Genomic DNA, 21,550 nt, shown 5'->3' on the forward strand with positions numbered 1-21,550 from the left:
TTCCCCGAGGTCCGTACGGTGCGTCTGGCGGCCCCTGGCCTGAGAAGCGCCGCGGCGTGTGCTGCGTGACTAGCGTTGCTCATTGCCAGGCGACTGCCATCAGGCGCCGTTCCCACAGCCCCTGCTCTCGTGGACGCCGGGGTAGCGCCCGCTAGGTCACAATCTCTCGAAACAACGGGCGCGTGGAAGACGCGGAAGAGCTATTTCTGGGTACGTCTGGTGTCCCGAAATGGCGTCTGCCGGCCTCGCGGGGCCCAGACCTTCCCCTCCCAAAGCCCTGCCGGGCCCCGGGCGCCTACCCCCTCGTAGCCAACGGGGTCGCTTTGGCACAAGAGACGACCCCCCCTCCTGGTGTCTGGTGGGGGCTGAGACACCAGCCAGGTGACCAGGGGGCCGGCTCTTTCTCGCCTTGCCTAGGTTGCCCAGAGAAGTACTCGGAGGAGGAGGCCAAGAGCTCTCCCTGCGCCCTGCCTGGCGAGACGGAGGAGCTGCAGGACACCCGGGCGCCCACCATCGCCCAGCTGCTGCAGGAGAAGACGCTCTACTCCTTCTCGGAGTGGCCCAAGGTGGCTCCAGAACCAGCTCTCAGGGCCGCCAGGCTCAGCTTCTCCGTCTTGCACCCTGTGTGCGAGCCCCTGCCACCCGCCTCTGGCCCTGCCCCGGGTCAGTGGGCTGGCAGGGCCTGAGGGCACAGCAGCCCCCTGGCTGGGCTAGGCTGGGGGGTATCGCAGGGAGACTGGGCAGGGCCCAGTGGGGCATGGACATAGCCCAGGCCTCTGCCGGGCCGGATTCCCCTCCACACTCGCTGTGCTGTGGTCCCACGGGCCCTGGGCCTCTGGCGTGTGGGCAGGGGGAGGGGATTCCGGCGCGCCCCTGAGCTCTGCTTCTGCTCGCAGGACCGGGTGATCATCAGCCGCATAGACAGCATCTGCCACGCCGTGCTAAAGGGCAAGTGGCCGTCCTCCAGCCAGCAGCTAGAAGCACAGGCCCTGCCGCCCGCCCCCGCCGTAGCCAGCAGCGCAGGCCCTCGGAGCGGCTTTGCCGAGTCCGGCACCCCGCACCCCAGCTTCAGCGACAGCGCGCTCACTGCCCAGGTACAGGGCGGAGACCCCCTCTGCCCTCTGCGCCCCTGCGCTGCCAACCCAGGGCTGACATTCCCCCGCCAGGCCGCTCGGCTCGCCTTCCTTCAGCCCCTCTCCCCATGGCCCGAGGGCTCGGGGTCCCAGCACAGACCCTGCTCCTGTGCTGTCCGGCTGGTGCCGGGGCATGCTGCTCTGGGAGGAGCCCCCCGATCGGCCAGCCGGGGTGGCTCTGTAGGACGCCCCTCTGGTCACACCGTTCTCGAGTGCTGGGCCGAGGGTCATGGGTTGGAGGGGGCTTTAGCAGAGAGACTGAGGGCTCCACGCCGTCTCCAGAGCCCCCCGTCCCAGCCCCCTTGCCGCCCGGGGCTAGTGTGCGCTGGTTTCTGGGGTCGGGAGGCCCGCGCCCTGGGGGCCCAGCTGTGACGGCTCTGCCCTGCTGCACACAGGGAAGCTTCCTGGCTCCTGCCTTTGCCAAGGAGGAACGGAAGCACAGGCAGCCCTTCGAGTTTGAGCCGGAGAGAGACGCCAAGGCCAGGAGCCTCGAGCGGTTGGCTGCATCGCACCCCTGCCCGCCTGGCGTGCTGAACGGCTGGAGGGACGCAGCGGGGAGCCTGGCCCGAGTCTCCGAAGGGTCCCCAGGGCCCCTCCCTCCTTTCTCGCTGCCCAAGCTGGGGACGGTGCACTCCCTGCAGGGGTCCCTGGGCATGGACTTGTCCGGCATCCTCCAGGCCGGGCTCATCCATCCCGTCACGGGGCAGATTGTCAACGGGAGCCTCCGCAGAGACGACGCTGCCATGAGGCGACGACGGGGCAGGAGGAAAAATGTGGAAGGGATGGACCTGCTCTTCTTGAAGGAGAGGAGTCTTCAGAGCGGGCTGCAGGTGGGTCCATGGTGCGCGCGATAGCTCCTCTGCTGCAGCCTGGGGGTTAGGGCTCCCCTCAGCCCCTGGACCGGGCGTGTTCCCGGAGAGCCTGGCCGCCGGCTCCCCGCCGCTCTGAGACCTGGCAGACTCGCTGCGCGGGCGGCCGCCGAGGGCAGAGCGGGATGTGCTCCCTTGGCGCAGCCTTCGACTGAGCTGCTCTGACAGTCCCGCTCGGGCCCGGATGCAGGAGACGGTGGCTGCCTTTCCCCATCGCCCCTCTCAGCCAGCCCTGCGGGGGCCAGGTCCCCTGCGCCCTGTTCCCCTTCGCTCCCTCGCAGGGCAGTAGCCCTCCCTGTCTCTTCCCCCAACAGGCCTCATTTGGGTTCATGGATTTCCAGGCTGACGCGTCTCTCGCGTGATCTGAGCCCAGCCCTGGGGGTCTCTCGGGAGGCCCTTGGGTTGGACTAAGTCAGCCCGTTTGCTTCTGTGGGTCACTGGCCACCCCTGAACTCGCTTCACAGCTCGGCTCCCGAGGAGGGTGACTCCACGGGCCCCGGCGCCGCTGGCTCCCCCCTGCCCTCTCCTCGGGCCCCTAGGCTCTTTCTGGCGCTCAGGAGAAGGCGGCGGTGTGACCGCCGAGGGCGTCCGCTCAGGCCGAATTGCTCAAACTCAGGGCTCCTCACAGCCCCAGACTGGAGACCTTCCCAAATAGGCCACACACCAGCCACACCGAGCGCTTCAGCCTGGCCCACCAGAAACCTCACGAGCCAAACCCCTCCGACACCTCAGCAATATCCCAGCCCCAGATGGCCCTGGGCCTATACACAGGTGGGGGGTCCTAGCGCCCAATCCCACCTACCCGAACAGGTTCTGTCCGGTCCCAAGAAACCAGCCACAGATCCCTGGTCAATTTACCGTGTGGACCTTACCCACAAATCACACTGGGCCAGTCCTTTAGAATCTACCATCTAAAGGTTTATTGCCACAAGAACAAAAAGCCTGAGAGTGAGGCTGTTCCGTGCATCGAATCTCCAGTTCTCGGTGCAGCTTCTAGCAGAGATGTTACAGCTGCTGGCTTAACAGTCCTTGGTGCACATCCTATGTCCGGATGGGGCCACAGTCCTTCCGGCTCGTTGATCCCTGCGAGGCTGCATCTGGGGTCAGGAGCCGATCTGAAGACCAAGATGGAGGCTGCCACGTGGCATCTAAATACATTCTTCCCCGTCTCTTCTTGGCTGCAGCAGGTCATCTGGCCTGTGGCCTGTCCCTGTGTCCCCTGCTGGTAGCCCCTAGGTGTCAGTCCCCATTCCCGAGGTGTGTCCTTGGCTGTTGTTCCATGGAGCCTTGCTCGTTAGCACGTCCATAGGCCCGGCTGCGCCCATCGCTCAGCCACACACCGAGACACATTCGGTATCACGCAGAGAACGTGCCTGTAATGTCACCCTAGACATCACAGTCACATGAAGAGCGCAGCCAGTCAGCCTCTCTTGGACACCTCGCACGGCCCCTTTGCACCACTACTGGGGCCAGCACCCCCCGTGGGCACAGCAGTGACCGGCTGGCTGAGGAAAGGATCCTCCCCGCCTGGGGAGCAAGCCCGCTCCAGGCCTCCTGGTGGAGCAGTATTGGGGGGGAGTTCCCCCGTCTGGCTGCGGTGGTGGGAGCCCCGCCCCCCTGCTTCGTGCACAGGGCGTGCCAGTGGGGTGGGCACTAGCGGGGTGACGGGCTCTCCCCTCTCCCTTCACGCCAGGATGCTCAGGAGGACCAGACCCAGCCTGCCCGGAGCAGCCCGCTCCCAGACAGGCCGGGCACCGCTCCCTCCGCGCCGCACACGGCCCCCGCGCCCGGCATGCGGCCCGAGAAAGCTGCTCCAAACAAGAGTCTCCTGGACTGGCTGAGCCAGCAGTCGGACTACACGCTCGACGTCCCTGCCTTCAGCACGGTAAGTGACCCTCCAGGCTTCAGTGCGTCAGGACCGGCCCTGCCGGGGCCGCCTCCCTTCAGCACGGCTCTGCCTCTGTCCCCAAGGCTGCGATTCCTGGCGGACAGCACGGACGCTGCAGTCTGCTCGCTCCTCCGCGGGGCTCGCTGGGTGCGCAATGGGCAGACGTGTCAATCGAGGTGCCCCGACATTGTGCCCGCAGCGCCCATCTCGTCTGGGTCACTGGCAGATCGAGCACCCCCGAGGCAGCTGGCATGAGCCCTGGGAGCCGCAGAGACACCTCCAGGACGTGGGAGTAGGAGGAATTTACAGGCCTTAAGCCACAGAGCCCCTGAGGGCAAATCGCACTGCACGGCCTGAGGGGTGGAGTGTCGCTGACCCTGGGCACTGTGCCCAGATTAGCCGACGGCTCCCAGGACAGGCGCGCTCCCTCCTGGACCCTGCCAGACCCCAGGCGACCGGAGCTGAGGGCCTGTCCCAAGCCAAGCCTGGGTCCAGCTCGGCTAGCGTCTCTGCACTAGCACGGACGCCGTGTCAGTAGCCGCTGAGAAACAAGGTTCTTTTGCCCTCCCGGGGGGGTGACCCTGGTGCCAACAAGTTCAGAAAAGAGCCCAACGAATGAGGAAGGGAGGAGAGGCTGTGCCCCCGCCACGGGCCACAAAGGGGGGAGTGAGCTGAGCGCAGGCTGCAGGGAGGTGCCAGCAGAGAGCGCCAGGGGCTGGCAGTTGCCGCTGGATGAGTTCACAGAGAGACCCATTTGCCAAGGCTTGTGCGGCTCCTCCATCCAGGGTTTTTTTTAATCCAGACGGGAATGGTTGCCTGGCAGGTCGCTGCAGACCAGTGATCCCATGGTCCCCTCTGGCCGGGGAGGCTGGGAATTGGCCTTGCCGTGAGGGGAGCAAACGTTTCCTGCCTTTCAACGGGAAACGAAGAAGAAACGTGAAGCCCCCAGGCTCCCCTGGCCAGGCGTTCCCGCTTGGGCATCTGTGTCGGAGCTAGGCGAGGGGGGGTTCAGAATAGGCCGGACCTGTTCTCCACGGCTCATACCCACGCCTGTCCCCGCCTGCTGGTGGCTGCTCACGTTTTGCCCCAGCCTGAACCCTGCAAAGGAAGCCGAGAGAAACTGACGCTCTCCACAAAGCCTGGTCTTGTGGCCTGGAGCCGCAGCCCACGGCGTGGAGCAGCGAGTGGCTCCGGGACAGATGGGCACGTTCACACGCCCAGCTGCTTAGAACGGAGGAGCCTGGGGCGCCCACAGGGCCAGCTTCTCCGGGGCCCGCAGCAGTGGCTCCTGGGACACCGAGCAGGGGGTCTGCCACCTCCCGCTTCCCAGCCGCCTTCCAGGCAGCCAGAAGCAGCAGACTGCGCCCAGTGGGATTCGGGGGCCCGGGGCTGCGGTGACCTGGCGCTGGCAGAAGCCCCTGGTTCCGACTGCTGCAGAGAGACAGTGTCAGCTCCTCTCTGCGCGGTTCCCTCTTCCTTCCGGCTGCGTGGGCTTCGCGCAGGGCACAGCGCTCGCGGGCCCGGGGTGTGCCGCACTGCGGCTGGAGCAGCACGAGGGAACGTCGGAACTAGCAGAACAGTCGAGTCTGGGCTCTGCGGGCCGGGGCACTGCCCAGGGCACGTCTCTTGCCAGCCTGGCTCAGGGTCCTCTGCTGCACCCCTCGTTAACGGGTCCCTGGACACCAAGCTGTCCAAGGCTAAGCCAAGAGGCCCCAGCTGAGGCCAGGCCTGGGCGCTACGGCCACCCGGGCACCTGCTGTGCTAGCCCCGGCTGTGTCAGGACTGGGCTGCGCGTGTCCCCAGAGCAGAGCGGGGCATGGCCGGTCCCCCCAGGCTCATTAATGCTCCGATTTGCCTTCTAGAGTTTTGCAGACAAGCCCAAGCAGAGGCGGCAGCGCTGCAAGGACCCCAGCAAGCTGGACGTCCACTCGCTCACGGGGGAGGAGCGAGTGCCCGTGGTCCACAAGGGGACAGGACGCAGGGTAAGCAAAGACAGGCTGGCCCAGGAGCAGGGAGCAGAGACCCGGCTGCCCCGCCCGCATTTGCAAAGGCAGCCAAAGTGCAGCATGGACCTACACCGCACCCAGAGCCACTCGTGCGCCGGGACTGTGGGGCTGGCTTGGCAGGGGCTGCTCGTGTCCAGTGCAGGTGTGTGCACGTGCCGGAAGACTGTTTCGCCCGGGCGATGTGCATCAGGGCGGCTCTGGGGTCCCCTGGAGTGGCACCTTCTGGGGTAGTGGATAGGCCCTGCCACCCACCTCCTCACCCCGCCCCCTTCCTTCTGTGCGGGGCAGTCACTGCAACGCTCCTGCCCCTGCTTAGCCAGCGAGCCTGGCGTGTCCGCGCGGTACCTGCATCGCGAAGGGTGTGACCAGCGAGCCTGCGTACGGTGAGTCGACCACGTGTCAGCCCCGCCCTGCAAATGCTGATCAGACAGTCGGAGCACGAGTCGACTAGTCGCCCCCCTTGCGCCTCTACTGGTAGAGGAGGAGGCTCTTCAGAGCAGCAGCATGGCGTGGCGCCCGGGCTCTGCCGCTTTGCAACGCCGCGTGCAGCCGGAGCACTGCTGAGCCCCCGCTGGCCCCAGGCACTTTCGCCTTCGACGTGCAACAGCCCCAGGCTTGGAGCTGCACTTCAGAGGCGGAGGCGCCCACCCGACCAATTGACTAGACAATTCAAATTGCATTGACTGTTCAGTTAGCCAGCGAATTGAAATGTAACGTCCCCAGGGCCCATCAGTGACGCCCACGGCAGCTGTGGGACGGGCCCAAACCAAGACCCAAAAAGAACAGACACAGTTGGTTAAAATCCTCCTCGTGGAGGCTGACACCTCACCCGACGTGGGAACGGCCGCCCAGCAAGGGTGTGTCTAGACGAGCCACGTAGATGAGTTTACTAGACATACGCTAATGAAGTGGCCTTTTAAATAATCGCCGCTTCATTTAAATTAAAATGGCTGCCGCGCTGAGCCAATCAGCTGTTTGTCGGCTCCGCGCGCTAGTCTGGACGCTCCGCGGTCGACATCAAAGGCATTTGTCGACCGCCCCGTTATGCCTCGTGGGATGAGGTTTACCGGGGCGGTCGACAAATGCCTTTGATGTCGACCACGGAGCGTCCAGACTAGTGTGCGGAGCCGACAAACAGCTGATTGGCTCAGCGCGGCAGCCATTTTAATTTAAATGAAGCGGCGATTATTTAAATGGCCACTTCATTAGCGTATGTCTAGTAAACTCATCTACATGGCTCTGCCGACAGGGCCGTGTAGTCTAGACATACCCCAAGTGTCCCCGTGTCCATCAGGGAAATCTCCCGGCGCGGACACGCTTCTCCGGTTCCCGCCTCCCGGCGCGGACACGCTTCTCCGGTTCCCGCCTCCCGGCGCCGGCACGCTTCTCCGGTCCCCGCCTCCCGGCGCCGGCACGCTTCTCTGGTCCCCGCCTCCCGGCGCCGGCACGCTTCTCTGGTCCCCGCCTCCCGGCGCCGGCACGCTTCTCTGGTCCCCGCCTCCCGGCGCCGGCACGCTTCTCCGGTCCCCGCCTCCCGGCGCCGGCACGCTTCTCCGGTCCCCGCCTCCCGGCGCCGGCACGCTTCTCCACCACCTGTCTCTTCGCACACTTCTCCGGTGCCCGTCTCCCATCACGCTTCTCTGGTGCCCCTCTCCCGGCGCCGGCACGCTTCTCCACTACCCACCTCCCAGTGCCAGCACGCTTCTCCACCGCCCATCTCTTGGCACACTTCTCCGGTGCCCACCTTGCGGAATGGTGCCTGCCTCCCATCACGCTCCTTCAGTACTGCCTCCCGGCATGCTTCCCTGGTGCCTGCCTCCTGGCACCCTTCTCCGGTGCCCTCCCCCCAGCACGCTTCTCGGGTGCCCTCCTCCTGCCACGCTTCTCTGCTGCCTGCCTCCTGGTGCATTTCTCTGGTGCCCGCCTCCTGGCACCGGCATGCTTCTCCGGTGCCCACCTCCTGGCACGCTTCTCCAGTACCTTCTCCTGGTGCCGGCATGTTTTCCGGTGCCTGCCTCTTGGCTCCGGCACGCTTCTCCGGTGCCAAATTGCAGCATTCCTCTGCCTCACCGATGCCAAGGGAGCGGACAGAAAATTGAGCACAGGGCCACTGCCCTGGCACAGAGAGCCCAGAGAGAGGTCCGGGGTAGGCCTCTCAGTCAGGTGCAGCCCAAGCGGCTCCGTTGCCTCTGGCCCTGGGACAGAGACGCATGGAGCCCGCTGCCGGCGGACGCCTCGGGGTGAGTCTCGGCGGCGGCTTGGCGCTTCGCCTACGTGAGGTGGCACAGAACCTGCTGACTCCCAGTGCCACCTGGCCCTCAGCCAAGTCCACAGGGGACAGCCCAGGCGCTGCAGGGCCCTGCTCCACGAGAGCCAGGAGCGTCTGCGAGGTGGCAGCCAGCCCCCCATCGCCCAGGACGCCCTCCCCCGCTCCTCTGCCCTCTGCCTCAGAGCAGTGGAAGGGGAGAAGGGCTCTGCTGGAGGCCAGCCCTGCCTGGCTTGGGGAGCCCGCCCAGCTTTGCACGGCTGTGGCACAAGGGAAGAGCCCGTGGGCACCGAGGTCTCGCCTGGCCCACGCTCCCCTGCCATGCCCAGGCTGTGACCCGCCTCCTGCCCCCCTGCCCGAAGGTGAGTCGGCAGGTTCTGGGGGCCCCAGAGTCGACTGGCAGTGCCTAGCAGGGAATGGAGACGAGCAGCCCCTCTCGAAGAGCAACAGGCCAGAAAGGGCAGTGACCCACCGAGGCGCCTGGAAAGCCGAGCAGCTGCCAGAGCAGGCGTGCTTGCTGCTGGCTCCAGGGGCTCGTTTTACTGATCGGGGCCCTGGGGCGCGGTGCCAAGGTGTGTCGGCGCGTTGGGGTCCCCCGTCTCCTGCACCCCCGAATGGCACGGACAGACTCCCCCAGCCGGTAGAACAGGGGAGTTTATTGCTTCTCCAGGATACAGCACAGCACAGATGTCACCAGGTTACAGGAACTGGGGCTAAGAGGCCTCAGTGCCCCCCTTGAGAAGGGGGAGTCCCAGCCCCCTCCCCAGCTCCTTCTCCCCTGCTTTCCAGACAGGAACTAACCACCTCTCCTCCAGCCCTGCCCCCCAGCCAGGGCAGCATCCACCTTCCTTTGTTCCTCTCCATGGGGGTTAGCTGGTCGGCCTCTTTGCATAATGACCCATCCTTGTCCTTCTGGGCTGTGATACCGGCGGCAGCCCGTGGGGTTACCACAGACCCATAGAAACCAGCAAGTTCCCCCCCACTACGTCACACCAGGCCCTTGCTCTGTCCCTGCGTGAGATGTGCAGGAACCGGCTGCAAACAGCCGCGGGCAGGGTTCCCGTGTTCTCTCGCTGGCTCCAAACAGCCCAGAGCCTGAGTCGAGCTCCTGGCTTTGCCTCTGCCGGCCGACCCGTGTGACGGGGCAGGGCTCAGGCCGCCAGATCTTGTGGCTTCTCCCCGAGCGAATTCCATTTTGGAATCAGTGCCATGGAGACCCTTGTGACTTACAAATCCAGGCCACTGCTGCGTTGGAAGTGGCTGGCCAGCGACAGAACGGGCCTGTGAGCCTGGCGCCATGACCATGCAGGGTCAGGCCAGCCCTGCGCCCACTTGTCCAGGGCTTCTCCGCTGGGGTCACAAGCTGCCAGCCTGCCCCCCGAAACCCTGCTCCGCCTCCAGCGCTTACTGGGGTGTGACTGTCCCGGGAGAGCCCCTCAGCGACTTGCCGTGGGACGGGGCCCTGCCCGCACGACTGAGCAGCACTGCCTCCTCGCCAGGCGGGGCGAATCCGGAGGACACGCCTGGCAAGGCCCTGCCAGAGGGGCCTGGGCTCTGTCTGCGGCTGAGCGTTCAGCCAGCGCCTGCCTTCTGGGGAGCTGAGTGGGACCGGGCACCAGGCTGCCTGGTGGGGAGGGAGGGGGAGGGTTCCTGGGTGACTGCATAACTGACGGGGCGGCGTCCTTGTGCTGTGTTTTGTAGTCGGGGGGCGCCATGGCTCCGGCATTGAAGGAGTTGCCAAGGTGGCTTGATGCAAACTCGGAGTTCGCAGTCGCAGCAGACTGGGCTGACATTGTTAAGCTTTCAGTAAGTTAGAGCTTTGGGGGCGACCTGTGTCACATCATCTGGCCTCTCCTCGCCCTCCCCGTCGCCTGGGGGGGCATCTTCTGGACCAGCTCTGCCGGGGGCCAGCGGCAGCCCAGGGCGGAGCTGGGCGCCCTGCAGGTGGCTGGAAAAGCTGAAGGAAGGGAAGGGGGGGAAGGGCGAAGGAGGCAAGGGAAGGGGCGGGGGGAAGGGAGGGGGAGGAGGTAGAAGGGAAGGAGGGATGAGGGGAGGGGGAGGAGGGAAGGGGGTAAGGGCGAAGGAGGCAAGGGAAGGGGAGGGGGAGGAGGTAGAAGGGGGAGGGGGAGGAGGGAAGGGGGGAAGGGCGAAGGAGGCAAGGGAAGGGGAGGGGGAGGAGGTAGAAGGGAGGGAGGGATGAGGGGAGGGGGAGGAGGGAAGGGGATAAGGGCGAAGGAGGCAAGGGAAGGGAGGGGGAGGAGGTAGAAGGGAGGGAGGGATGAGGGGAGGGGGAGGAGGGAAGGGGATAAGGGCGAAGGAGGCAAGGGAAGGGGCGGGGGGAAGGGGAGGGGGAGGAGGTAGAAGGGAAGGAGGGATGAGGGGAGGGGGAGGAGGGAAGGGAAGGGGAGGGGAAGGAGGTAGAAGGGGAGGGGGAGGAGGGAAGGAGGGATGAGGGGAGGGGAAGGGGGTAAGGGCGAAGGAGGCAAGGGAGGGGAAGGGGGGAAGGGCGAAGGAGGCAAGGGAAGGGAGGGGGAGGAGGTAGAAGGGAAGGAGGGATGAGGGGAGGGGGAAGGGGGGAAGGGCGAAGGAGGCAAGGGAAGGGAGGGGGAGGAGGTAGACGGGAAGGAGGGATGAGGGGAGGGGGAGGGGGAAGGGGGGAAGGGCGAAGGAGGCAAGGGAAGGGAGGGGGAGGAGGTAGACGGGAAGGAGGGATGAGGGGAGGGGGAGGGGGAAGGGGGGAAGGGCGAAGGAGGCAAAGGAAGGGGCGGGGGAGGAGGTAGAAGGGGAGGGGGAGGAGAGAAGGGGGTAAGGGCGAAGGAGGCAAGGGAAGGGAAGGGGAGGGGGAGGAGGTAGAAGGGGAGGAGGGATGAGGGGAGGGGGAGGAGGGAAGGGGGTAAGGGCGAAGGAGGCAAGGGAAGGGAAGGGGAGGGGGAGGAGGTAGAAGGGGAGGAGGGATGAGGGGAGGGGGAGGAGGGAAGGGGGTAAGGGCGAAGGAGGCAAGGGAAGGGAAGGGGAGGGGGAGGAGGTAGAAGGGGAGGAGGGATGAGGGGAGGGGGAGGAGGGAAGGGGGTAAGGGCGAAGGAGGCAAGGGAAGGGGAATGGGAGGGGGAGGACAGTCTGGGCTAACGAGCTACTGGCCAGAGAGCCGTGAGGCCGGGGGCGGCGCGAGAGGCCAAGCGAGGTGCTGGCAGCGGCGCGGGGGGATGGCTCCTGCCCGGGGTTGGATGGGGGCAGGCAGTGGGACCACATGGGTCTGACTTTGCAAGTGGCCTCAGCTCCTGACCCCCGCTTGCCTCGGGCGCAGGAGGCACGTTCCAGACTCGCCCGCGCCCTGGTCTGTCCCCAGCATGTGGCTGCTGCCCTTGGGGACCCAGCTGCGGCTGGGACCTTGCTCCATTTGCAGGTGGCCCCTTTCCTGGCTGTGGCGGTGGGCGGGGCTCTCCTGCCGGGCTGGGCCCTTCCCAAGGGCTGTGCTGCCCCCGGTCGGACGAGGGACGCGCCGTCCCAGTCCCTGGAGGAGCCAGGCTAGTGCCAGCCCCAGCCCAGAGTGCGCGTCGCCCCTGCCCCCTCGGGCTGGGCTGGGCGTGTGGGGTCCCCTTGTGCCCACACTGTGCTCATGCCGCGCCTTCCTGCCCGCTTACGGTTCAGTCCCTCGACGCTTGCATGGCTGTCGGCATCCCCGCTCAGGCAGACGCTGCGGGGGCCACGCTCGCACCCCGGCCGGCCCACGCGGGGGAGGCCAAGTGGAAAATGTTCCTTTCGGTGCACTATGAGCCTCCTGGACATTGGCACCCACCCTGCAGCCACAGGCGCCCCTCCCGCTCCAGCCTCACTGCAAGCGGGGCCCTTTGGACGTGCATTGCCTGCAGCCTGCTTGCTGCCGCGACACCCCAGGGCTTAGGCGTCCAAGGGAAATAGCCCGTTTGTGCTCGGAGGCTGGGGAACAGGGCTTAGCGCAGCCTGTAGATGCTCCTAGGCCATTTGGTAATTGGAGCAGACCCAGGCCCCCAGGTTCTGTGCGCGGTTAGTCTGTGTTGGCTCCAGAAGGCCCTTACTCTCCAGTAGCTACGCAGAATGGCTGGGGCCCCACGTGGCCGCTCTGAGTCCTGGGTGAAGCCCAGAACATGCGCCCTCTGTTTGCATGGGCACCACTGCAGCTTTGCTGTTGGGTCGGGCTTTGAATGTCCAAACACTCAGGTTTTCCACCTGGCGATGCAGCCGGAATTCCGACTGGGACGGGGACGGATTTTTTGTCTCTGGCACTGGGCTGCCCCCGCGCTTTAGGTGTCAATAAGTCCATTCTCAGCTATCAAAGTCACCTACTCAGGCAGCTGAGGAAAAGCAGAAAAGTTACTGGGCACCAGGCAAGTAGGGTTCTCTCCTCTGCTCCCTGCGAGGCCAAGGGCAGGAGGTGCCTGGCACTGACTTGGGTGAAAGGTCTCTTCCTCTCAGATCCCCCTTCAGAGCTGTGCCCGAGGGGCACGGGGACACGGCCACAAGTGGTGTTCTCTTCGGGAGCACAGTAACCTTTTGGCCTTGTCTGTTTCATTTGTCACGTGCAGGGATTCCTCCCAGAAAGCAAGTTCAACCGGATCCTAACGGAGCCTGTGCTCCGAGACGCTGGGCCCCGTCGCAGAGGGAGGAGGCCAAGAAGCGAACTTATTAAAGCCCCTGGTGTGTCGGATTCTTCTGGAATGGGACCATTATTCATGAATGGACTTATTGCTGGGATGGATCTGGTGGGACTTCAGAACATGAGGAACATGCAGGGCATCCCTTTGACTGGGCTGGTTGGGTTTCCTGCTGGATTTGCAGCAGTGCCTGCTGGGGAGGACGTCAAGAGCACCCTGAGTATGTTGCCTATGATGCTGCCGGGCATGGCTACCGTACCACAGATGTTCGGTGTTGGAGGACTTCTCAACCCACCAATGACAACTACCTGTACTTCAACGGCGTCAGCTTCCTTAACAAGCACAACTAAAAGTGGTACATCAAATACAGAAAAAGCTACTGATGACAAACAGAGTAGCCAGGATGTGAAAAACGAGCCTCTGTCTGAAAATGAGCCTGGCCCTAGTTCCTTTTCTGATCAGACAGAATCAGCAATAACTACTAGTAGTCCAGTAGCTTTTAATCCGTTTCTTATCCCAGGAATGTCTCCTGGACTGATCTATCCCTCTATGTTTCTTTCCCCTGGTATTGGCATGCCATTGCCAGGTATCCAACAGACCAGACACTCTGAGGCAACAAACCCAGAAAGCCAGAAGCGAAAGAAAAAGAAAACTAAAGGGGAGCCAACAAATCCAGAACCAGAAACTGTCTCTCTGTCTGAAAAAGAAGCTGCAAATAGTCAAAACTGTACAGAGCAAACCCCATCTTTGTCATCAGAGAAAGCCCATGCGATACCAGCGGAGGAGAAGGCGTTAAAAGAAATTAACAATACCAATTAGAACTTTTGTTTCATTAAGAAAAAAGATTGTGGCTTGTAAGTTTCTTATCCCATAAATATTTGTTACTTACTTACCTTCCTGCCCCCCTTCACCTTCATAAACCTGTGTTTCCATGAGTAATATTATCTACCTAGTTCCCCGTAAGAAAACAATGGTGACAAATTCTATGTTGATAGTTGCAGGGTCTTGCCACTTTATTAGATAAACAGTGTTGTTTAGTTAGTACGGGAGGCACAGAATTCTTGTTCTGTTACCCAGTTATTCATCCCTACCAACAATAGTAAATCCAGCACTTGGTGACCCCCCCCCCCAAAAAAAAATTGCTAATTTATCAGGGGAAAAAGAAAAAAAACAAAACGGGAGCAAAAGGAAGTACTTCATCTCTTGATCTCAGTGCAGACAAGGGTATGGCTTTGTACAATGACACTGAATGAATAAAACTGTATTTTGGGGTAAAAAGCACAGCTATAGTAAGTGCTAATGTGTATTTTTGATTTAAAGTATTTCCCTATTTTATCATGGTTACTAGAATAGTAGTATAGACAGAAGTATATAACTAATGATTGAAAACGCATATATTCGTTTCTTTAAAAAGGCATAACTGGTAGAGAGATCATTCCCTCCCCTTTCATTCCTCAAAGGTTTGGAGACAAACTGCATTAAGACTTTATTTTACGTTTTAAAACCAAAGCTTGGTTTTACTTTAAGTGGGATTTCAGTTGCCCTTTCCTTGTTAGTTACAAGAACTTTTCCAGCTTTTGCTGAAAAGGTTTTGCACATCCTGTATGTCCTCCCTTGAGGTTCCTGGACCGGAAGCTACCAGTGACTTCACCATTCTGCTAGAGTTCAGTTCTCAGCTATAGCATCAGAAGTCCTGTGAAGCGTTGTTTCTCCAGCAATGAGCAGGCCGCTCCTGTAATGCTCTTATAGGAATGCCAAGGCTCTTGAGTTTTTACATTTTCTTTGCAGTTCTCCTTCCCCCATAAGTGACAACTTTTCTGGAAACAAACGCAGGCAGACAGACAGCTGTCAGGCTGGCATTACAACTGCAAGTCCGTCCAGGACTGTGGAGGGTTTCAAAGCTTGAGTTCATCTTCCTTTTCTAGGATTAAACTGTGAAGAGATTCTTTGCTCCTTCTTTCCATTCCTCTCGATTCCATTTGCTGTTGAACAGTGTGTCCCAGCACCTGCATTGGCAAATAGCACTACAGTATGGATTTTAAATGAACAGGTTTTTAATGTGATCAGTCCCCCAAACTCTGTGTCTTGAGACCCCTGCACAGGTAATTCCATGTGGTCCTTTCTCCTCGCTGCTCCTGTTTAGGTTTTTTTTTTTTCACTTGGGCTTGTTCTTATTGCAGCTCATCGTCTGAGACTTGAAATAAACACTTAGTGGTGCAGCAGTGAAATGGCCGACTGTTGGAGGGAGCTGAAGTGGCTAGTAATCAGTTTCGCATTTGATTGTCACCATTTACTGTATTTTTTACTTATTTTCTGTTACAGTTTTCCTAATTTATCAGATGGTCCAAATGTTTTGACATAACTATTTCAGTTTGCATTATTTATTTATGATGCTTTTTCTCATTGTCTTTTATACATTTGGGATTATAAATTATGTACATGTTAAAATTAGCATCTCAAAGAAGTCTGTTACCCATGACCTAAAAGTTTATATTTTCAAGGAATTTATTCCCATTTTATCGGATTGGATGCGAGTTTTTTTAATTATGTAACTGATCACAATGCAAAAAACAGATCATTAAATGTGTTCTATTTAATAACACCCTTGTAGCATAGATACTGTATCACTATTGACAGATTTCTTAGAAATGCTGCTATCTCTATTTAACTAACCGTTTGTTCAGTTTTGCCTCCAGTGGAAGCAGAAGGGGTTTTTTCAGCTGTTAAATCCAAAATCAATATAATTTATTTATGTAAAAAAATCACGACTGATATATTTTTGAACCTTTTGAGTACTAACTTTCTTTTTACTCAGTAGAAAATGTACGTGCCCTAAATCCTTAAAATACAAATGCTATAAAACATCTTCAGAGCCTTACTGTGAATGGGTATAGAAATCTCGGCAGAGTCCATTTCCTACATGGGATGGTGGGTTTTCCAGGGTTGCATTCATAAGAAACAGGGGTCGAAGTGAAATTTATTTAACTAGCCAGCATGTTCTTACTTATCCAACATGTATGTTATGTCTCTGGGTGTTCAGCTTCTTTGGCTGCTGTTGTGTGACCCTTTTTGCAACCCGATAGAGAAACTCTGTGGATTATTTACATTGTAAGACATAAGTGGCTTTTTATTATTTTCCATCATCATATCCAAGAACAAATACCAAGTTTTCACCACTTTCATGGCCACTCACACATACATTTTCCACCAAATGTGCTAACAAAATAAACTGTCTGTGCTCTTGAACATGGATAAAAAGAAAAAGATTTGAAAGTCAAACTTTTATTTTTTTAATTTAGTGACTAGATTATGCTTGTCTTTCAAACTTGGCAGAGCCTTGTCACAGATGTATATAATTTTTTCAGCAAATATATGTGAATGTTTGATTCACTTGACTCAGTGCTCACCGTTACTTACTGTTTGCTCAGCAGGAACAATTCCCACGGTTGTATGCAGCACACCCTGTCTGTCAGGCCATGGCTCAGGTGAACTGATTGTCGCTGGGTGTTGCTGCCCTGCAGGCTGACTTGATCCACAGACTGAATTCACCAACTGCGTGCTCGGCTGGCTCCATCCAGTGTCTTTGTCCTTGCTGCCTCCCTTCGGTGTTGTGCCCAACAACCTGCCCTAGCTGCTCAAAAGCTAGCTCCCCGAGCAGCCCATGCCACCTCGCAGGGCACAGAGAGCTCCACACTGAGGTCCTACATTAAGAGAATCTGTGAGGACCAACAACTGGTCATAAAACCTCCCAGTGACGAACCCTCTGCCCTTGCACACCACCTTCTGCAGAGGAGCTGAGTGTGTAGTTTGTCCTATTGAGATTCTAAGTGTCTCCGTTTAAACTCTGTACCATGTTAGTAGGTGCCAACCAATGCTTGTAATAGTGAATGGAAGGGTCTCCTTATGCTTCAGACAGGTAGTGAAATTTCCATTTGGTGGCTCTGTAAACAGAAGCCCCAGAAAGCGAAGATGATTCACGGACAGGCACTTCCCCGGCCCTGCCCCCGCCATTGGACACACCCCATTCTTTGGAATCTTGAAACTTAAAACTGTTTTCTGTCCATGGGTTCCCTGGAATAGGGTGGGTGTGTAATGCCGCTGCTCGCCAGGACCCTGCTGTAGCCACTGTTTTGAGGTAGCTTTATTCTGGGAAGCATGGGGGCAGGGGCAAAAAGTATCAGAGGCAGAGGAAAAAGAGGACCCCCCCCCCCAAGAATGACATGAAGTTAGAATATGCCCCTAAGAAAAACTCCAGGTCCGTCACATTGCACATCTGTTCTTGAGCGTCCCTTTGTTTGGGGGGGCAAATACAGCAAATGGAGTTTGGCTGCAGCCCGCAAGTGCCTTCAGCGGTCACTCAGAATGGAGACCACCCAGTGCCAGGAGCCAGTGCGGGAGTCACTAGCCATCAGGTGAAGCCGTGTGCTCACCAGGGGCTGCACGTGCATCTGCAAACTGAGGGGTGAGGTAACACCCAGCTGTGCCGGAGCTCAGGCACTCTGCACTGGACAGTTAGGGCACTAGGGTTGGTGCTGCCGTTGCAGTGTGTGTTCCCTCACAGCAGCCTGAGCGACAACTCAGGTACTAACAGGATCTCGACAGAGAAATCCCCCCCTGCTCAGAGAGGACTAAACCCCAGAATGAATCTGTTGGCTGGAATCCCGGAGAGTAAAAGATCGCGGTGCGTTTACACGGCGCCTTTCCCCAGAGCTGCCCGGCCACCACGTGCAGTCAGAAAAGCCATGAATAAGTGTTCTCTGTCCAGCTGGGATGGTGCATCGGCTCCACTCTGCCTTGGAAGGGGTTAATGGAGCCCTGGGAAGTGCAGAAAGCAGCCGATAAGAGGGGCTGTGAGGACCAGCCAATGAGGGGGGTGGGCAGGGCAGCTGCAGTAGTTGGCTGGCTCTTGAGGAGACGTCCGGCTCTGAGCAGGTGTGGGGCATGAACTGCAAGCAGCAGGGGCCAGGGAAGCTAGAGAGAGCTGCTGGCTGCCTGCTAGGACTGGGAGGCCGCAGCCCTGAGGGAAGGGCTGAAAGCGCTGGGGGCCATGGGGCAGTGGCCAAGGGAAATTAACTGAGGCGCTGGAGGGACACAGCGAGTGGTAGCCATCTGCTCGGACTGGAGTAGTGGGGGGGCGTGGGTCCCATCCCCCCAGGCCTCTGAGGAAGTGGCCATGCAATTGGCTGCAGTTGCCAATGAAAGAAGCGGCTGGCCAGTGGACTGCAGGGCAGAACGGCGGCCTGTTGGGCCGTGTCACCCAGAGGATGCTGCCGTCCTAGGAGTGACGCCTCCTATACAGAGAAGGGTGCACGGGCTAGTGCAGCTACTCCACAGGGAGCCAGCAGGCAGTGCTCCAGGTCTGCACCCCCCCGCTCACACTGCAGGGGGCAGAGTATAATGTCCTGAAATGAAATGTGATCAGGCCTGGGCCAACAACCGCCCGGCCAGGTCTGAGCGATCCTCCCGTGTTTTACTCTCAGCTGAACGAAGGCGCTTCCTTGCTCCCTGCTATTCTCCTGGACCACTGGATCCGCACCCACGGGGCAGAGAGATGAGCACTAGCTACAAACACATTCCTCGCTTCCTGCAGCAAACTAGGCATTTTCTAGGCATCCTGCACCCAAGTACTGACTCAGCTAACCTGCTTAGCTTCAGCTGCTGGGGTCACAGTGCAGGATGATATGACTGAAAAATCTCCCCTGTGCGAAAAGCAGACAGTTCTACTGCATCACTCCTCCCAGGCAGTGTTCACTCACCTCACTGGTTTTCTTTGGAGCTGGAGGAATAACTAAAACCCTTTGTGCCACTGGAAAAAGTTTAGAAAAAGGCAACAAAAATGACGAGGGGTTTGGAAAGGGTCCCATATGAGGAGAGATTAAAGAGACTGGGCCGTTTCAGCTTACAAAAGAGAGGACTAAGGGGGGATATGATAGAGGTCTATAAAATCATGAGTGGTGTGGAGAAAGTGAATAAGGAAAAGTTATTTACTTGTTCCCATAACACAAGAACTAGGGATCGCCAAATGAAATGACGAGGTAGGTTTAAAACAAAAGGAAGTACTTCTTCACGCAGCGCATAGTCAACCTGTGGAACTCCTTGCCCAGAGGGTGAGGTGAAGTTCAGGATTCAAGCAGGGTTTGAAGCGATTTCAAGAAAGAGCTAGATAAATGCATGGAAGATAGGTCACACCCAGCAGGAGGATCTGTGCAAAGCTGGCCAGCGCTCAGGGCCACCGCTCCTGGCTGTCTCTGATGCGGCAGACAGCGGCACGTCTATGGTAGTGGCCATCTCCATGTGCAGGGTGCTCTGGCTGCTTCTGTCCAGCCTCTCCCCAGGGCGCAGCAGTCCCTGCAGGATCTCCCCCTCGATGGGGCAGCCGTTTGCGGAGCAGACAGACGCTAAGCAGCATGGCTTGGACTCATCCTGGTACCAGAATGTAAGAAATTCAGGCCTCAGACCCCATCAGCTCAGCCTTCCTAGCCTCGACAGGACTTGGGGCAGTGCAAATATAATGGGTTTAGGAAGAGACAGTCCAAGCCCAGCTGCTTCTGTCCTAAGGCTGCCTCTAAGCAACCATTCTGAGGGTCCCATCGAGGACAACGTACTTCTCACACGGTCGGATCCTTTCCCTGTGACCTTTCCTCCCAGCCTGGCACTCTGTCACCACAGGCTGCTGGGTCCTCTGCACGGTGCAGCAGGGTTATACCCACCAACTCTCCTCTCCCCGGTCCCCCTCCCCATCCCTCTTCAGGGACCCTGCCCACAAGATGCTCCTTCTACAGGAAGCCAAGCTCTTGCTCAGACCGGAGGCAATGGAGGAAGTTGCACAATGCTACTGGAACCAAGGGTTTATTACCACTACTTTCTAGTCCCCCCGGGTGAGAGGGGGGCTCCAGCCCATTTGGGACCTGCACAGGATGAACCGCTACCTGATGAGGCTGAGCTTCCATATGGTTTCCCTGACCTCTCGTTCCCTCCCTGGATCCGGGCGTTTTGTGCGCTGCCCTCGATCTCAAGGACATTTACTGCCACATTGCCGAGGGTCACAGTCGTTTCCTGCGTACCGTGGTGGGAGCGAATCGCTGCCAGTTTGCAGTCCTCCCACTTGGCCTTGCCACAGCCCCTCAGGTTTGCACCAAACACCTGTTGGTGGCGCCCACCTTCAGAGGCCAGGGCTGCAGATCTACCCTTACCTGGCCTATGGCTTCTCGATGGCAACTCCAGCGCCAAGCGCCTCCCCACTTCCTCCAAGTGGTAGCAGATGCTTTGGGCCTGGGCTGAAGCGCCCATCTCAGTGCTCTCCGGGCCGTTCGTAGGGCATGCAACATCTTCCTCCCTCACCTGGTGGGCAGGGTGTCCAAATCTTCATGGACAACGTGGCCATGATGTCAACCGCAGGGAGAAGGGGGGGGCCAGGCAGCCACACTCTGTCCAGAGGCGGTTTGCCCCTGGCAATTCTGCATCCAGCATGACATTCATCTGGAGGCCCGTCCCCTTCCGGGCGCAGGAAACCTCCTGGCCAATCAGCTGGGCAGGGAGTTTTCTCACCATGAGTGGGCTCTTCATCCGAAAGTCGTGGCCGTGCCCTGCCGCAAGTGGACCTCTTTGCAACAGGGCAGAACACAGTGTCACAGCTTCTGCCCGAGTGGTCGCAAGGTCCCTGGGAGCTGCCTTCCTCCTTCATGCCCACTCAGCCCCGCGGTTCCGGGCAAGGCCAAGCAAGAGCGCTCGCAGCGTGTTCTCGTCGCACCAGTGTGGCCTTGGCAGCAGGGAACTTGCCACCGGACTCCCAGGGAACCAATTCTCTGTGCTTTACGCTGTCGTTACCCAGCTGCTGTCGCACCTCGCAGCCAGGGGATGTTTCACCAAGCGCGTTTCCTTTGTTTTGTGACTAAAAATCACCATGCTCTGATCCTTGTGTCCTAGAAGGCAGGAGGGTCTCTGTGCACAGGCCTTAGCTGACCTTGCAGTCTTTGAAGACAATTACAGGTATTTTTCCAAGCTCTCTCCAGGGGATGATTAAAGAGCTTGAGGGTACCCAAAGGAGTCTTCCTGGGTTTTCAAAGGGGGAGGGGCTGGATTTAGATGGTGCCAACGATACCACCCAAGGCCAGGGAATCTGTGACCTTGGGGAATTTTTAAACAGCAGCCGTTAGCAGCAGGGTATATTAGTCTCTTGTCTATTTTCACACTCGACGTGCGAGGATGGGGAACAGCCCTGACACACGCCCACAGATAATCCTCTCTTTAAACTGGTCTTTTGTGTTTTTTTCTTTTAATGACAATTGCCAATTGCTCTGCAAAGTTTTCGGATGCTGCTGCACAGAGGCCTGTGCCCTAAATTGTCCAAGGGAACAGAAGTCCAGCTTGGATTTTTACATCAAATGGTTTAGAAAAGCTACAAATGGGAAACGACTGTTTTAGTCCAAACAGAAAGATCTCTACTGCTACCATCCAAGGACTGTGTTGAGATCATACGTGGGAAACAACCAAAACAGAACCAGAACTAAATGGACCAAAATGGATGTGATGGTAACTGATGGACAAAGCCCTGAGAGGATTCCACCTAACACACCCTTTTTGGGTCTTTAAAAAAAAGCGTTTGTGGGTGGATCCAAACACTGTGGACAGGGTGAACTGAAAGGACTTTACCAGCATGCCTGCCACTCCTCAGCCCACAGTGATGCAGTTGTCTCTTTGCCCTCCTGATTTTGAGAGCGGCCCTGATCGGACGGGCTAGAGATAGAAAACAGACAC

At 58.8% G+C, this 21,550-nt stretch overlaps 1 protein-coding gene across 6 annotated transcripts in view; it reads left to right on the top strand.

Moving 5' to 3' along the window:
* Window positions 1-16,188, top strand: part of CHD6 (chromodomain helicase DNA binding protein 6) — a 170,489-nt gene extending 154,301 nt beyond the window's left edge. For 5 of the 6 annotated variants that reach the window (XM_075900738.1, XM_075900736.1, XM_075900741.1 and 2 more), the window contains 7 exons: window positions 418-566; window positions 897-1,094; window positions 1,529-1,963; window positions 3,696-3,887; window positions 5,753-5,872; window positions 9,864-9,968; window positions 12,725-16,188. In XM_075900738.1, the coding sequence (XP_075756853.1) occupies window positions 418-566; window positions 897-1,094; window positions 1,529-1,963; window positions 3,696-3,887; window positions 5,753-5,872; window positions 9,864-9,968; window positions 12,725-13,612 (2,087 nt within the window). In that variant the 3' untranslated portion in view covers window positions 13,613-16,188. The remainder of the gene's footprint in view (window positions 1-417; window positions 567-896; window positions 1,095-1,528; window positions 1,964-3,695; window positions 3,888-5,752; window positions 5,873-9,863; window positions 9,969-12,724) is intronic. The other variant, XM_075900740.1, reaches the window with a different exon arrangement.
* The last annotated feature ends 5,362 nt before the right edge of the window (window positions 16,189-21,550 follow it).

The sequence above is a fragment of the Pelodiscus sinensis genome, chromosome 18 (genome assembly GCF_049634645.1).
Source record: "Pelodiscus sinensis isolate JC-2024 chromosome 18, ASM4963464v1, whole genome shotgun sequence".
NCBI classification, from domain to species: domain Eukaryota; kingdom Metazoa; phylum Chordata; order Testudines; family Trionychidae; genus Pelodiscus; species Pelodiscus sinensis.